The sequence below is a fragment of the Natrix helvetica genome (assembly GCF_964273705.1).
Source record: "Natrix helvetica genome assembly, chromosome: 2".
NCBI lineage: Eukaryota > Metazoa > Chordata > Lepidosauria > Squamata > Natricidae > Natrix > Natrix helvetica.
The window spans coordinates 12,942,554-12,959,616 of NC_138552.1; the positions used below are offsets into that span (position 1 = coordinate 12,942,554).

Sequence of the window (17,063 nt, forward strand, 5' to 3'; positions counted from 1 at the left end):
AGCTGAGTATCATCAGCGTAGAGGTGATACTCAACCCCAAAACCACGGATGATCTCACCCAGCGGCTTCACATATGTGTTGAACAGGAGAGGCGAGAGGACCGACCCCTGTGGCACTCCACAAGTGAGTGGCCTCGGGGTCGACCTCTGTCCCCCTGTCAACACACATTGCCTCCGGTCGGAGAGGTAGGAGCCGAACCACCGCAAAACGGTACCTCCGACTCCTATCCCCTCCAACCGGCGCAATAGGATACCATGGTCGATGGTATCAAAAGCCGCCGAGAGGTCTAATAGGACCAGGATAGAGGAACAACCTCTATCTCTGGCCCTCCAGAGATCATCGACCAACGCGACCAAGGCTGTCTCTGTGCTGTGCCCGAGTCGGAAGCCGGACTGGCGTGAGTCTAGATACTCGGATTCATCAAGGTGTTGTGGAAACTGCTGTGCCACCACATTCTCGACAACCTTCGCTAAAAACGGAAGGTTGGAGACTGGACGATAGTTAGCTAGCTCCATTGGGTCGAGTGCAGGCCTCTTAAGTAAGGGTCTCACCACCGCCTCCTTCAAGGCGGCTGGTAAAGATCCCTCACCCAATGAGGCATTCACCAGGCCCAGAAGCCAGCCTCGGGTCACCTCCCAAGATGCCAGTACCAACCAGGAGGGACACGGGTCCATTAAACATGTGGTGGGTCGCAGCCGTCCACGCAACCTATCCAAATCCTCGGGGGTAACAGAATCAAACTCCTCCCAGGATGGTCTCACAAGACTCGCTGTTGGCGGCCCGTCCGGTCCACTGAGGGGGGCCCATCCGCTCCGGATCTGAGCGACTTTATCCTGCAGATATTCCCCAAACTACTCTGCTCTGCCCTGCAAGGGTGCCCCTTGCGTCCTCTGTGACAAGAGGGAGCGGGTCACCCTAAACAGGGCGGCAGGGCAGTTATCCGCGGACACAATAAGAGCAGCGCAATATCTACGTTTGGCCGCCCTTAATGCCACAAGGTAGGTCCGTAAATAGGCTCTTACCTGTGTTCGATCAGATTCGGAGCGTGAGGACCTCCACCTGCTCTCTAGACGTCTCCTATGGCGCTTCATCACCCTCAGCTCCTCGGTATACCAAGGAGCCCAGGTGGGTCGCTGCCGCAGGAGAGGTCGCAAAGGCGCAACCCAGTCCAAGGCCCCAGCCGCCGCCCTATTCCAGGTGGCCGCTAGGTCCTCCGACCGAGCGCGGGTCAGGGCTACAGGTAATGGCCCAAGCTCCATCTGGAACCTATCCGGCTCCATCAGGTGCTTGGGGCGGTACCAGCTTGGACCATCTGGTCCCGCCTCCTCGCGGTGGGGGGTAGCGCCAGGGAAGTCCAGCCGGAGACATGAGTGATCCGACCATGACAGGGGTGTAACAACAAAGTCCCCTATACCCAGATCACTCGTCCACTGCTCAGATACAAAAACAAGGTCCAATGTGTGGCCACCTTCGTGTGTGGGGCCCTGAATTAACTGGGTCAGGCCCATGGCTGTCATGGAAGCCATGAACTCCCGAGCCACCTCAGACGCTGCTCCCGTCGACGGCAGGTTGAAATCCCCCATAACCACAAGCCTGGGGATCTCAACCGCCGTCTCCGAGATCAGCTCGAGGAGCTCGGGCAGGGCCGCTGATGTATAGCGAGGAGCCAAGTATACAATCAGCAAACCCAACTGCCTCCCTGGGCCCCATTTCACACCAAGGGACTCACACCCGGATATCTGAGGAACAGTGAACTCCCTCGGCTCTAGATCTTCCCGTATAGCTACCGCCACCCCACCACCCTTACCCAGGGCCCGAGGCTGATGGAATGCGCGGAAACCTGGTGGGCACATTTCCACGAGGGGTAAACCACCCTCGTGGCCCAACCAGGTCTCCGTTATCCCTGCAAGGTCCAGCTCCCCCTCAGAGATCAGCTCATTAATGAGGGGGGCCTTGTTGGTTACGGACCTTGCATTGCAAAGCATCAGCCGTAGGCCCGGGCTCTGTAGTTCCTGGCCACCTAGGTTGCGGGGGTTGGTACAAACGACCGGGCGTAGCCAACAGCCACGGTCTCCCAACCGACCTTGTAATCTTCTTTTGTCCTCGCATCCCCCCCTCCCCGCGACCGTTGTAATCAAACAACCCTCTATTGGAATAACTTGTTCCCTCTCCCCCCCCACTCCGCTCACTTCCCTCCTGGACTCACCTGTTCGTCTGGCACTGGCTTCCCTCCTGGCCTGGTTATCCCCCCCTCCCTTCCCAGAACCCCCTAAAAACAATATAAAACATTTAGCTAAAAAGCCCCTCAGCTTCCTCTTCTTCCACCTCTCGGGGTTCACAAACCCGTCATCAAGGCTGGCCCCTGAGAGAGCCAAGGGCCATACCTGCGAAAGAGGGGCCTCCCACAGGCGGAGCAGATCAGACCTCGAATAAATTAAAACGTTGTAATAGTCCCAGTAGGGTAGGGGTGCAGATGATGCAAAGTTAGTAATTAATAGAGTCTCGGTGGAATGGAGGGTAGAAAGTTAATAAATAGAAGAGTCTCAATGGAGGGTAGGGGATATTCCAGTGTCCAGGTGGTACTTGGTACTTGGAGGCAGGGGTGGGGTGGGCAAGAAATGATTAAATATCCCAGGTGGTAGGGGGAAGGCAAAGGTAGCAAAAATAGTGGAGGGTAAATGAAAGTTCAGCTTAGCTGTTTCCAGGTGGATACAGCCCTCCCCCGATGGATGGGGGGGCCTGGAGGGGTATGGGAGCAGCCAGGAATGATAAAATAACCCAGGAGTCCCTGGCTGCGGCTCCCTCCCTTCGTCTGCCGCCGCAGGCATCTCCCTTTGATCCTCCGACTGCCTCTGCCTCTGGCTGCTTCCCAGCCCTTCTCACCTATCAGCTGATTATTCCAATGTCCTGTTGCATCCCGTTGCTCCCCCTTAAGCCCTTTGATGTCTCTGGGTCTCTGGGGGCCTCCGGAGCCTCTCACCCCCTCTTCCTTACTCCTCTTCTGGCATTTCTGGCTTTTCGGCTTCTCCTTTCGGCGTTTTCGGCGCCAGCACCGTCTGCGCAATCGCACCACGCCATCGCCATTGCTCTCTCCTTGCTGTTTACAGCCCTCCGAGCCTCTTTCCTCTCCGCTCTTCACCGACCACCCTGTCGGGCTAATATCAGCCTGAAACATGCCTGGGTGGTCGGGCTGTCCAACTCTCGACCCCCTTCGATGGTATGGGGGCCGGCAGCAGTCCCTACCCGGTCGGGAGCTCCATGGTGTTCCTGGAGCTCAGAGGACGACCGCCATTCGTAGGAAGCTCCTCCTCCTTTTTTGCTGCTTAGTAGACATACTGCTGCTTCAATTGTAACCAATTCTGGTCACCACACAAAAACAATGAAGCTGAGAAAAGGCAAACAGCATAGTGACAAATGATAAAAATGGTGAGGGACTTCAAAGCTAAATTTTATGAAGAATCGGTAAAGGAATTGGGTATGCTTGACTCAAAGAAGAGAAGACTGAGGAGAACTTGATAGCAGTAGAACTTAGACTTACATACCCCTTGACAGTGCTTTACAGCTCTCTCTAAGTGCTTTACAGAGTAAGCCTATTGCCCCCAACAATCCAGGTCCTCATTTTACCCACCCCGGAAGAATGGAAGGCTGAGTCCTCCTTGAGCCTGGTGAGATTCGAACTGCCAAATTGTAGGCAGCTGGCAGTCAGCAGAAGTAGTCTGCAGTACTGCATTCTAACCACTGCACCACCTCAGCTCTTCATAGTGCTCCACTAATGTTCCCATGTCATGGGGAAGGAGGTATGGATTTGTTCTCTATAATTCCTGTGGATAGGACCAGACATAATAAATTGAAACTTTAGAGGAGATCCAAGTTTGAAGTAAGAAGAAATTTTCTGATCATGAAGACTATTCAGTGATAAAACAGTTTCCCTCCTGGAATCATAGGTGTTTCCTCACTGGAAGATTTCAGATAATGGTTGGACAATAATCTTGAAGAAGATTCCTGTCCTGGAAAAGGAGCTGGTGTCCTGCCTCAGTTTTCAATTACTGACTCACACAAAGTTGGTGTGGTAAATCACAGTTTACTTAAAGTCAAGAGATAACAGCTTGCACACCAGAATCTCAAACAGCTGCCTGAACGATATACGAAATAGGAATGTTCAGAAGAATAGTCCAAATACAGTCCAAATTTCCAAGAACTGAGCCAGAGTTTTCAGCCAATTCAACGTTTCATAGATAAATAGGATTCAAATCATGCAAGAGCCACAAATCACAGATTGTTTCCAGTAAAGAGAACATGGATCAGAGCTGCTTGTTAAATCAGGCTGCAGCCAGCTGTTATCAATCAAGAGATTTACTCTCTTGCTTGGCAAGAAGCCTAATAGAACAATGTTGCCCTTTACTCACCCAGGTGTGGGGGCCAAACACAATCAAAATTGTCTGTTCCAGCTGTGTCTATGTGATTTTTGGCTTTATGTCTCCTAAGATCCAGAGGTTCTGTTGGAGCCTCTTCTTCAATGTCTGTCCTGTCTGAGTCCATGACCATAACAGTTAGACTAGACCAGGGTCCCTCAGATTATTGGAGGGCCAGACCAGCTGGGTGGGCATGGCTAAGTGGTCATGTGACTGGATGGGCGTGGCTAGGTCATATGACTAGGTGGGCATGGCTGATTTAACAATCCATTGAACAATGCACATAAATTTACTTTAATTTGTTTTGCTCCTGGAGGTGTTTTATTTGCTTTTCTTTCACTTTTCTTTTTACCAGATCATTTTTTCAGTTGTTTAGGAGTCTAGCGGTCCACTTCATGAACCTCAGTTTTGCAGCAATTCTTCTCAGCCCCAAGGAGCTTGAGAAATCTCCCCCTCTCTCTTTCTATCTACTCTCTTTATCTTTCTTCTGGAGCGGAGGAGGTGAAAAACGGGCTATTTTGGCCAGGTTTTTTTGTCCTCCTGGGGCAGCGATGGCGAACCTTTTTTGGCTCACGTGCCACAAGTGGGGGGAGGGCAGGGGGGTCGTGTGCGGGCATGCCACACCCATAATGCAATGTGCTACCCCCCCAGTGCGCATGCGTGCACAACAGGCGCCCCCCCCATTTTTACATGCTTTTTTCGCCCTCCCCAGGCTCCAGAGGCTTTATAGGATCATGGGGAGGGTAAAAAGAGCCTCCCATGCCCCTCCGGAGGCCCTCCGGAGGCTTCAGGGACCGTCCGGAGACTTCCCTAAAGCCTTCGGAATGCTTAGAATGACCCTCTGAGCAAGGGCCTCCGGGGGAGGCTCTTTTCGCCCTCCCCAGGCTCCTATAAAGCCTCTGGAGCCTTGGGGGGGTGAAAAATGGCTTTAAAAAAGGGTGAAATCAGCTGGCCAGCACGCGCATGCGCGCTGGCCAGCTAACAGGGCAGTGCCTCGCGTGCCCTGACAAATGGCTCCGCATGCCACCTGTGGCACGCGTGCCATAGATTCGCCATCACTGTCCTGGGGCATCTGTGCACCCCGTTTTTCACCTCCCCTGCCTCCAGAATGTCTCTGCAGGCCAAAATTGTTGGCCTTAACTTTACCGTGGGGCTTGCAAAGGTAAGTCCTGCACTTGGCCGAAGGGTGGGTGGGGTGATGTGGGTGGGGCCTCATGGTCCTGCGTGGGCTGGGTTAATGGATTCAGTGGGCCGCATGCAGCCCGTGGGCTGTAGTTTGAGGACCCCTGGACTAGACTAACTACACTATATAGTTGATTGGATAGTGTTATCAGTATTGAGGAATTCTATGGAGGAAAAGGACAATGAAGAGGATGGAGATAAGGATTTGAAAATGAATCTTCTTGGTGGTGGCCCCCACAATATAGAAGAAACTTTTAGATGCCTGTCCCTTCAGCCTTTCAGCTTTTCACAAAGTTTTTAAGACCATTTTATTCTGGATAGCATTTGTGCCTTAATAGTAATAGTGCTACCTTTTTCAAATGGTTTTGGCAGACTGTTCAGTCAGTAATTTTTATTCATAGGACATAGAATAATAGAGTTGGAAGATACTTTGGAGGACTTCTAGTCCAATCTCCTGCTCAAGCAGGAGACCTATGCCATTTCAGACTATCACGTTATTCAGTCTCTTTTTGAAAGCCTCCAGTGATGGGAGCACCCACAACCTCTGAAGGCAAGCTTTTCCATTGGTTGGTTGTTCTCATGGTTAAGGAATATCTCCTTAGTTCTAAGTTGCTTCTCTCCTTGGTTAGTTTCCATCCATTGTTTCTTGTCTTTCCTTTTGGTGCTTTGGAAAATAGGTTGACCCACTCATCTTTGTGATAGCCCCTGAAATATTTCTTTTCATTTTTGGTTTGGGGTGGGGAGATGCAAGAAAGGTAGAACTTCATATAAGTTTCTTTTGATTGTGTAAACTGCTTATAGTTTTGAAGAAATACTATGGAATTTTTTGTACCAGATGATAATAATGTCATTCTTCACTGATGGATTATGTGCCATCTAATTGAGGTTAGTTCTTAGGGAACACATAGATTATTTTCAGAATTTCTCCCCACTTTGGTTTTTCAGATTTTTCAATGGTGCACTCATCACTACTATAACTGAGTCCAGATAATTTCCTTACATATATTCAAATTTCATCACATAATTTTTTGTATGTTCCATTGTATACTTTATTGTATTCTATAACCCTAGCAGATGGTAATTCTCATTTTTTTTCTTCACCACTTCCAGCAAATAATCTCTGCTGTCAAATAATGTTTATCATTCTGAAATTTCTTCTAATCTTTACCCCATATTTGTTGTCCTTACTAATACTATCCTTTGACTAGACTGACATATTGCATTAGATTATTATTTGTTAAAGCATGATTTTGAATATAATGAAATTGGCAGGTTTCAGATAATCTGACAGATAAAATCTGGAGAAAAAAATTATGAGAGTTTGGTATATTACATCATCCAAGAACATTGCTTCTTTTCCCCCGGAGCAATTTCTAATGCATTTCTGCAAGTATTCCTGTAATTTGTTCTAAAATAGCTTTTAAGTAATTCCTTAAGCCATTTTTTTCCCAATTAAACAAACCAAGTTTCCCCCCACCCCAAAGGATTTGACTTCTTATATTTTAAGAGCATTTATCAGAATGATTTTGGATAATTTGTGTCTGATTTTTTTCTGATTATGATGATGATGATTTCTCACGCAGTCAGTCAGACGTTTAGACCAGAGGTTGCATTTTTGTCTGCTTATAGGGATAGGCAGATGTTGATGTTTTATGGTGTTAGTGGTATTGTTGCTGTTTTGTCCTCACTACACATTAGTCTGAGTGCAGTTCGACATGCAACTAAACCCACCTATCCTCCAGTAAAACAGACCCCATGCATCAGTGGATTCTGGATCCCATTCCAACCAGTACGGATGGAACAGGCCCGGCAGCATCCACATGGATGCGCGCTGATGCGTGCAGTGCACACATGCATCTTAGCGCCTCTGTGAGCCTCCGTGGTGCTCCAGCTGCTGTACGCGCCCTGCATGTGTGTGGAAGCACCAAAGACTTAAAAGATCGGTAAGGAGCTCGGGCGGGCGGGTCGGCCCTCCGGAGCATCATACTGGAACGGTATTCAGTGCTCCGGGCAGGCTCCAGTACATCCATACTGGGGCGTACCACCTGCAATCCACCATTGGTATGCATAGATCTGAATGCTTTATTGAAAGAACAGGATATGGTGAAACTGGGGGAAACAGGGATACATACAATGAGAACCAAATACAAGATAGATAGCATTAAGTTACTGCTGAACATAACAATTAATAAATATAAGCAATTTAAATCTCATCAGCAATGCTCTGTGTGTATGGGATGTGTGTCCATGTGGCACAGATTAAGATGGATTCTTCTTTGTGCTTTTGCCTTCTCCAAATGCTAAAGGAAAATGGAGTCTGGCTTCATTTGGTTTGGAAATGCGGGCTGATGGGTACTGGGGTGGGGTCAGCTTCAAACAATATACTTGATATATGTCTCTCTGGCCACTAGATGGGGCTAGAGAGAAACAGCAGTATATAAAAGTTGCAGAATGTAAGCTATTCTGAGTAAACCTGTCTTTTGCAATTGACTGATGGTGAATTTGTCAATGCCAGTGATGCTCTAGTTGTTTTCGGAGGATTATTTTATTTATTAAATTTGCTTGCTGCCCATCTTACTGCAAGACACCTCTGGGCAGCTTACAGCCTCAAAATAAAGACACACACACACACAAACACACACACACACAAACACACAGATCATAATGAAAGTACAAATTGTAACTAAAAGTAAAAGATGGAGAGGAAAGAAGCCAGTGGTGGGTTCCTGCCGGATCGCACCGGATCGCACACGCTCCCGTTTGGCAAGGAACCCGGAAGTACGTTCCTGCCCCGCCCCTGGCGACGGGACGGCGCTTGCCTGCGCTCCACCACCTCGGCTGGGACCGGAGACGTTTTCTCAGCGGAGCGGAGCTCCTGAAAGGGACGCAGGCTCAGCCTGCCAGGCTGCCACCGCTCCACTGAAGTCATGTCTGAGCAGAGAAACGTCTCCGGTCGCGCCTGAGCTGGTGGAGCACAGGCAAGTGCCGTCCTGTCGCCAGGGGCGGGGCAGGAACGTACTTCCGGGTTCTTTGCCGAACGGGAGCGCGCGCGATCCGGTGCGATCCGGCAGGAACCCACCACTGAAAGAAGCAGAATGTATGTGTGGGAGGTGGGAGCTTCTATTAATCGATCACCACCTCTAGTGCGATAGTCCCTCAGTGTGGAGAAAATATATCACACAAAAGAAATGATCTGGTTTTAATCTAGGACTTTAATTGTTTCTAGTTGAATTATATTTGGAGGAATGGCATTATCACAATATCTATTTGGTTGAAAGGCTGAATATTACTATACTAATATGTGAAAATCATTTCCGGTTGAAAGTTTCAGGTATAAAGAATCAGGACCACACCCATTAAGTTCCAATTAAACTGATTTATTGCTCATGAAATGTGCACAAGAATTCAGTTAACTCTTGGTCAGCATTAAATTGGCACTAGATAGAAGTGTGGCAACATAATGATTCCAGGCTAATTTCTCTCTTGACTCCCCCTCCCAGTTGTGTCTTGTCTTCTTCTACCAGAAGGCAATTAACTAAATTTGCCAAAACAACAAATATTTTTTTTAAATATTGTTTTATAATATTATTTTATCATGTTGTAAGCTGCCCAAAACTATGTCATGGTGAAATGGGTGCAGTGTTGAAATTCATTTTTTTTTTACTACCGGTTCTGTGGGCATGGCTTGGTGGGTGTGGCAGGGGAAGGATGCTGCAAAATCTCCATTCCCACCCCACTCTGGGCCCAGTCAGAGGTGGTATTTGCTGGTTCTCCAGACTACTCAAAATTTCCACTACCTGTTCTCCAGAACCTGTCGGAACTTGCTGAATTTCACCCCTGAATGGGCGGCATATAAATTTAATAAATAAATAAGATGTACATTTGTGTATCTATGTGTATCTTTTACATTTATACTCTTTCTTAATTTCAATTATCTTTTCCGTTCTGCAGGTCCACTGAGGTTTCTGTCCCAGACGGACTCCGTTACAGCATTTGCAGGTGACACCGTTTTATTAAAGTGCGAAGTTGTTGGTGAACCTATGCCTACAGTCCACTGGCAGAGGAACCAAGAAGATCTACTTCTGAATAGCGGTGACACTCGAGTAGCCATTTTGCCTTCTGGATCTTTACAAATCAGTCGGATTCAAGTAGGGGATAGTGGGATCTATAGATGCCTTGCCAAAAATCCCGCTAGTTCAAGAACTGGAAATGAAGCAGAGGTCCGGGTTTTATCAGGTAAGGTTATGAGTTACTCTTAATTCTTTCCCTGTTTTATGAAAAAAATCAGGACAATTCTGCTCTGTTCCTACATGACAGCCCTTCAGGCACTTGAAGAAAGTGTTCATGCAGGCTTCTCTTCCCGAGGCTAAACATACTGAGTAACTCCAGCCATTCCTCATAAGATTTTCTTTCCTTATTATCTTGGTTGCTCATCTGTCCATAATAACAGGATAACAGAGTCGGAATGGACTTTGGAGGTCTTGCAGTGCAATCCCCAGCTCAAACAGGAGGCCTTATACCAGGGGTGTCAAACTCAAGGCCTGTGGGCCGGATCCGACCCACAGGGTGCTTAGATTTGACTCGTGGGGCCTGGACCTGGAGACAGTGAAGGATTGATTTGTGGTGCCTCTGCCAATGAAAAGAGAGCTCACGAGGGCTGTGGGTGGCCCTTCCAAGCACTGTTTTCACTGGCAGAGGGTTGCAGGAGGCCATTGCAGCCGAAAACGGAGCTTGGTAGCTCATTTTCGCTGGCAGAGCACTCACCCCACCATAGGTGCCCTTGACACAAATGACATCAAGCTTGCCATACCCACCCTGGCCATGCCCACCCCGGCCCCTCAAGGTCAAACACAATTCTGATGTGGCCCTCAATGAAATCAACTTTGACACCCCTGCCATATATCATTCTAGACACCCCTGCCCTATACCATTCTAGACAAGTCCCATCTCTTCTTAAAAGCCTCCAGTGATGAAGCACCCACAACTTCTGAAGGCAAACCATTTCACTCATTTATTGTTCTCACTATTAGGAAGGTTCTCCTTAGTTCCAGATTGCTTCTCTCTTTGATTCGTTTCCATAAATTGTTTCTTGTTCTGCCTTCAAATACTTTGAAGAATAGGTTGACCTCCCCCCCATACCCTCTTCTATCTAGCAGCCCCTCAAATATTGGAATACTGCCATCATGGCACCCCTCGTCTTCCTTCTCACTAGATACCTTCAGACATTCTAGCATCCATCAATGCCTAAAATGCAGTGATTGGAACTGGATCAGTCTTCTTGATCTTCTAGAGCAATTTTTCGTAACCTTGGCAACTTTAAGAAGTGTAGACTTTGGCTGCCACACTCTACACATCTTAATGTTGACAAGTTTGAAAAACTCAGTGTGGATAGTTTTCTAAACTACCCAGCATTACAATGTTGTGAACTTGAGAGCTGAGTGAATTAATATCTGCTTTTAAATAGATGCACACAGAGCCTCAGTCCCCTTTGTGGCTAAATTTCTAAGCGAAGTACCAAATTAATGTCCTTCACAGTTAAAAAGCAGCATTTTTTATTTTTTTTGTATTTGACATTGAAAATATAAGGGACACAATGAATCAGTGGCTAAGGCACTGAGCTTGTCGATTAGAAAGTTCGGCAGTTCGGCAGTTCAAGTCCCTAGTGTGCGTAACCGAGTGAGCTTCCGTTACTTGTCCCAGCTTCTGTCAACCTAGCAGTTCAAAAGCACATAAAAATGCAAGTAGAAAAATAGGAACCACCCTTGGTGGGAAGGTAACAGTGTTCCGTGTGCCTTCGGCATTTAGTCATGCCAGCCACATGACCACGGAGACATCGTCGGATGGCGTTGGCCCTTTGGCTTTGAAACGGAGATGAGCACTGCCCCCTAGAGTCGGGAACGACTAGCACATATGTGCGAGGGGAACTTTTACCTTTACCTATTGAAATTATTGTCAGCAGATATGTTTATTTTGTGCCAAAAATCAGGAGTTTGTTAGCACCTTTCTTGACTAACACATCTTATTTAAAGGCACAAGCTTTTGGTCTCCTCGGGTCAACTATGCACCAATGGAAACATGATTTTTGTCTAGCAAAAAGGATCACAAACTGGCTTTATTTATTTTTTAATTAAGAAAAGTGATCTTTTCAGTGCCTATCTTTTGACTTGTCCTATGATGTTATGCATTGATCCTGGATGAATATATATGGAATTAACTGCACCTATATTTCAGGCTGTGTCCATTGGTGAATGGGGTGATGCAAATTTATTAAAATATTAAGTATTTTCTAGTAAAGTAATACATAAATTGCATTAACATATGCAAAATTGACTCAAGGCAGAGATAGATTGATTCATTTGTCTCCAGCAAGTGATGCTTTCAGCTGCTTCACATTCCTGTTAAGAGCCAAACGCTTAAGGAACACCACAATCTATTTGGTGCAGATAAGTGTGGAACATATTATTTTTCCACGTACAAGATAACGTGCAATTACAAAGTGTTTTGATATACATTATGCAGCATGTTATTGCTGTGTGCAGTGGCTTAATTCTGCATCGAAAAATGTTCTCATTAAGACAGCTACTTCTTTTCAAACCAGGGATGGGTTCCTGCCAGTTCTAATCTCTTCTATAGAAGAGGTTCCACAAATCTACAGGGCCGTTTAGAACCGGTTCCAGCTCCCTCCCTCCACCCGTCCGCACATCATCAAGATGAAGCGCGAGAGGAGGAATTCTTGGAGTCCACAAGTCTTAAAGCTGTCAAGTTTGAACACCCCTGGGGGTTTTTTTTCTAAAGGGTTAGAGGTGCAAGGGTCTTGTAACTTGACAGCTTTAAGACTTGTGTGCTTCAAATGCCAGAGTTCCTGAGCCAACATTTTGGTTGCTAAGCAAAAGCGTTGTTAAGTGAGTCTCACCACATTTTGCAAGTTGGCCACGCCCACCCAGTCACATGGCTGGCAAGCCACTCCCACCCGGTCACATGGCTGACAAGCCACTCCTGCAAAGCAGGCCACACCTATAGAAGAGGTTCTAAAAAAAATTGAAACCCACCCTTTTCAAACCTACCCTTGCTTGGCAGTTGCTTCATTTTACTTAATAACAGTTAGTTGTGGTTTTACTTCTGCTTTAACTATCAGTGAGTTTCATTGTCTGCTTGTTTTTGCATTTTAGAAATCACTTTCTTTTGGGAGTGCAACTTCAGCAGTAAAAAATGCCCTACATAAACAGACTTTTGAAATTACTGTAGATAACAATCTATATATAGTACATATCAAACTCTACAACCAAAAAAACCATTATTTTTTTTAGGGTACCAAGCTTATACTTATATGGAACAAAACAACTTTTAAATAGTTTGTATTTGTGTGTGTTTGAGTTGCTTGAAATACTTCAAGTTGAAACAGAAAATAAATGATTGGCAGAGTGGTGGTTGTGAGGAAATGTTGGTTAGAACAGGGGTCACCAACCTTTCAGACCTCAGGGACCACTAAATTCATAATTTTAAATCCCGCGAACCATTAATATGATCTGCCTAATGACAGGCTGGGTGGGCATGGCTAGGTGGTCATGTGACTGGGTGGGTGCGGCCAACTCAATGTCACTCATGTCAAGGGGTGCCTCGCCGACTTCTACTCACCCCTCCCCTTCCAGCCACTCCTCCCCTGCCTGCCCCGGCTCCTTAGGGTCCCAACAGGAAGCAGTTATTAGAGCTAAGCAGCCCCCATGAGAAAGAGCTGGTAAAACAGCTGGCTCAGTTCAAATTGGATCTGACAGAGAAGGAGGCTCAGCAGAAGCACCTCACTGAGGACTACAAGCATAGACTATCCAAGCAGAGGAAAAACCTGTGGGAGTGCAAGGTCAGGTACCGGCACTTGGAGGCTCAGTGGGCTGAGATGATCAGCCAGTTCCAGCCCCCCTGCACCAAGGCCCTCTGGCTCTTTGCCACCAGCAGCACTTCCATCCAGCCTTCACCCAAAGCCTCTCACCAGGAGGCTGAAGCAGGCCTCAAATCAGAATTTATCCCGCCCTCCCCATCTCTGACTCTCTGCAACAACACAAACATTCATTGCATGTATCCGGCCCAGGGGCCATAGCTTGAGGACCCCGGATTTAGTGCAATATAAAAAATGCTAATATTTTTTCTGCGGACCACCAAAATTTTCTCACGGATCACCAGTGGTCCATGGAGCACCGGTTGGTGACCACTGGGTTAGAAGACACAGTGCTTAGGAATGTAGGACCCACCTTTACCAGAAGAGGTTATTTATCGTTTAGTTCACTATTGAGTTCTCCAACTTGATGTCTCCAGTTTGTGGTTGATCCTTTGATCTGGACTGAGCTTGGGACCATCTGCCTGAAGAATCTGAGCGTAGTTTTCGCGAAAACACACTCACCCTCCCTCCCTCCCCCCCTCTCTCTCAGTGGACTATAGCCATGGAAGTTTTTGCTTCAGAGTTACCTGAATAAATGTTTATGGGGATTCTCAGTCATCCAGGTCATAGTTGTCTCAATGATGAACTGATGAAACGTCTTGGTTGAGAAGTGAAACATCATCTTCCTCAAAAGGAAAAAAAAAAACATAGTCCAGTTTTCTTTTGAAAAACCACCTTTGAGAGATTGCATTTTACTCACCCTCTATAACTCTGTCCTACCCACCTTTGTAACAATGTGCTGGATTGTTCTAGAGCAAGAAAATAACTATACAGGTGTGCCCTCAACCTCCATGAGGTGACCAGTTTGTTATGAAGATGAACGGCCTATAAACTGAAAATATCATTGCATACTAAACATTCTGTGAAACTTATTAGTTGCAGTTGCAATATGTGGAAGTTGGAATGGACACTGGTGTACTTTCTAGAGATGCAAGAAAAAGAGAGAAGCAAACAAAGAGAATCAAGACAAAGATTCAGAGCTGACTTCCAGACTGATCAGACCTGAATTATGAATCTAAAAGGGTCTATCTATTAGCAACACAAAATATTGTGATGCAAGCCCATCTCCTTGTTTACAAGTTGGAGGGCATAAAGGAAACATTTAGCTTTTGTGGGGCTTTCCAAGGATCAGTTAAAAAAAAATTAAGTACTAAGTCAAAGGAGAATTGTGATTTATATGTAGTCCTCAATGAATATGTTAAACATTGCATGATTCAGTGAGCAGGGAACTTTGGATATAATGCCATGCTTGAACAATGGGAGAATGTGTGGACGGAAGGTTTAAAATTTACATTAAATTACAGTTTAAAAGAAAAATTTTATGAGGTGATTTATTGCTGGTATTTAACACCAGACAAGCTGTCAAGAATGTATAAAGGTATTTCAAATGAATGTTGGAAATGCGAAAGTAGAGAAGGGACCTTTTATCATTTATGGTGGACATGTGATAAAGCAAAGAAATATTGGAGTAGGATTCACATCTTAATACAGAAGATTCTCAAAGTGAATATAAAGATAAAACCAGAAACTTTTCTTTTGGGTTTAATAGAAAAAGACTTGGGGGCAAAAATAGGAACTCTGATATTATATATGTTGATGGCAGCAAGAATATTATATGTACAAAAAATGGAAGGACACTTTGATTCCCACAATGGACGAAGGGCTGCAAAAGTTTTTGGGGTTTTTTGAACAAAAAATTTATTGGTTTTACAAAATTTTTAGGAATAAGGGTAGTGGATAAAGGTACAAATTATGGCAGCTACATTATGCAGGAAATGGCACTCCCCCCGATTCTCGTAGCTTTCACTTGTTAATACATTAAATAAAATACTACTTAACAATTTTTTGACAGCATATTTTTACCTTATATCTTCCAATATTTTCAATCTATTTTATATCCAACAGAAAAAAGTTCCCTGTATCAGCAGTTGCATTATTTTTCTAACTCACTTTTGTGATCTAAGTTTTCTCGATGTTGCCTCTCCCCCCCCCCCCCACCAGCAAGGCTCCGGCACCTCCCGTGTCTTGTGTGTCTTGTGTAGTGTCATCAACTTTATCTAGGAGAGCTTTGTTTTTTTTTTCCATGAAGGCCTCCTCCTCCATAGTTGTATTAATTCTGATTCTATTGCCCTCCCAGAATACCAGCATGGAAGGGCTGCAAAAGTTGATGAAGTTGAAGAGATGGCTAAATAAACTGCTTTTATTAAAGGAAAAAACACATATTTATTTTTGTCTCTCCTTGGAAATCACTTCTGGATTTTGGCCTTGAGATGGAAAATAAAATAAAAAATAGATTAGATTGGATTTTTTTTACCAATTATATAGATTTGTTGTTATAGAAATGGCTAGTTTATACTATTACGTAAAAGTAAAAAAAAGTTGAGCTTTGATGTTATTATCTTATTCCATTGCACCAAAGGGAGTTGCAAGTGCCTTTTCTTTCATTTCACCCTCTTTCTTTTCTACATATTTTCCTTCCCTTTTCCCTCAGAAACAGATGACAATAAGCTTCGTACATGTAAACAAATAGATGAAAATCTTATGATTTTTCATGTGAAAGGTTTAATTGTTCACTTTACCATAATAACCTTCAATAACTATTTAAATTCAGCTTGTAATCCAGAAAGGCAAAATGTCTGTCCCTCCCTCCCTCCCCCTCCCTCTCTAACTCCCTTCCTTCCTTCCTTCCTTCCTTCCTTCCTTCCTTCCTTCCTTCCTTCCTTCCTTCCTTCCTTCTTTCTTTCCTTCAGAATGCTAATATAATTCCAAGGCAATCAATGGTAGAAAAAATGAAGAAAATCTTGTTAACCTATTTATTGTTTAACATTCAAGAGCCAATTAGCTTTTTAGATGATTTAGTTCTGTGCATAAATTGAATGTGTCTCTGTGTGAAGTTAGAATAAGATGATGGTAATGCAGCATTAAAAGAAATTGGTACTCTGTCATTAAAACAAAACAAGACACAACAGGCTTTGCTTTAAAAAGCCTGACGGTTGTTAAGCAACAGCTACATTTAGAGAGAAAAAATAGCAGAAATTAAAACGTCACACCTCCTTAAGCACCACTTAAACTAACCCAACCCCGGTAAATTCAGAAAGACTGCATTCTCAGTCAGGAGAATTGCTTTAGCTGTGTTCAAACACAAAAGAATAATCAATTAGATGAAATCAATTCCATGGGTTTTGCATTTCAGCTTTGCAGGCTGAACATTCTTCTGAACATATGATGCATCTCATCTGTGCCCACTTTTTCCTCTAACACGTGAAACTCATAGCGTTCATCATTTTAAAACTAATAATGGTGGAATGCATAATGAATCCAAACCACTAAGAATATTTCACAAAGAGCAGTTTTGGCTCTGTTGTTGTTACTTGTGAAGTCATTCACCATTGTGACACCATGGACAATGTTCCCCCAGGCCTTCCTATCTTCTACCATCCTCTGGAGTCCATTTAAGCTCATGTCTGCTGCTTCGGTGACTCCATCCAGCCACCTCATTCTCTGTCATCTCCTCCTTCTTTTGCCCTCAATCTTTCCCA

The 17,063-nt window shown here is 45.2% G+C and overlaps 1 protein-coding gene across 1 annotated transcript in view; it reads left to right on the plus strand.

The window, feature by feature from the left end:
• The window catches only part of DCC (DCC netrin 1 receptor), a 1,323,879-nt gene that overhangs the window by 673,813 nt on the left and 633,003 nt on the right, over positions 1 to 17,063 (plus strand). The window contains exon 3 of the mRNA XM_081942031.1: positions 9,546 to 9,830. Coding sequence (XP_081798157.1) covers positions 9,546 to 9,830 — 285 coding nt within the window. The remainder of the gene's footprint in view (positions 1 to 9,545; positions 9,831 to 17,063) is intronic.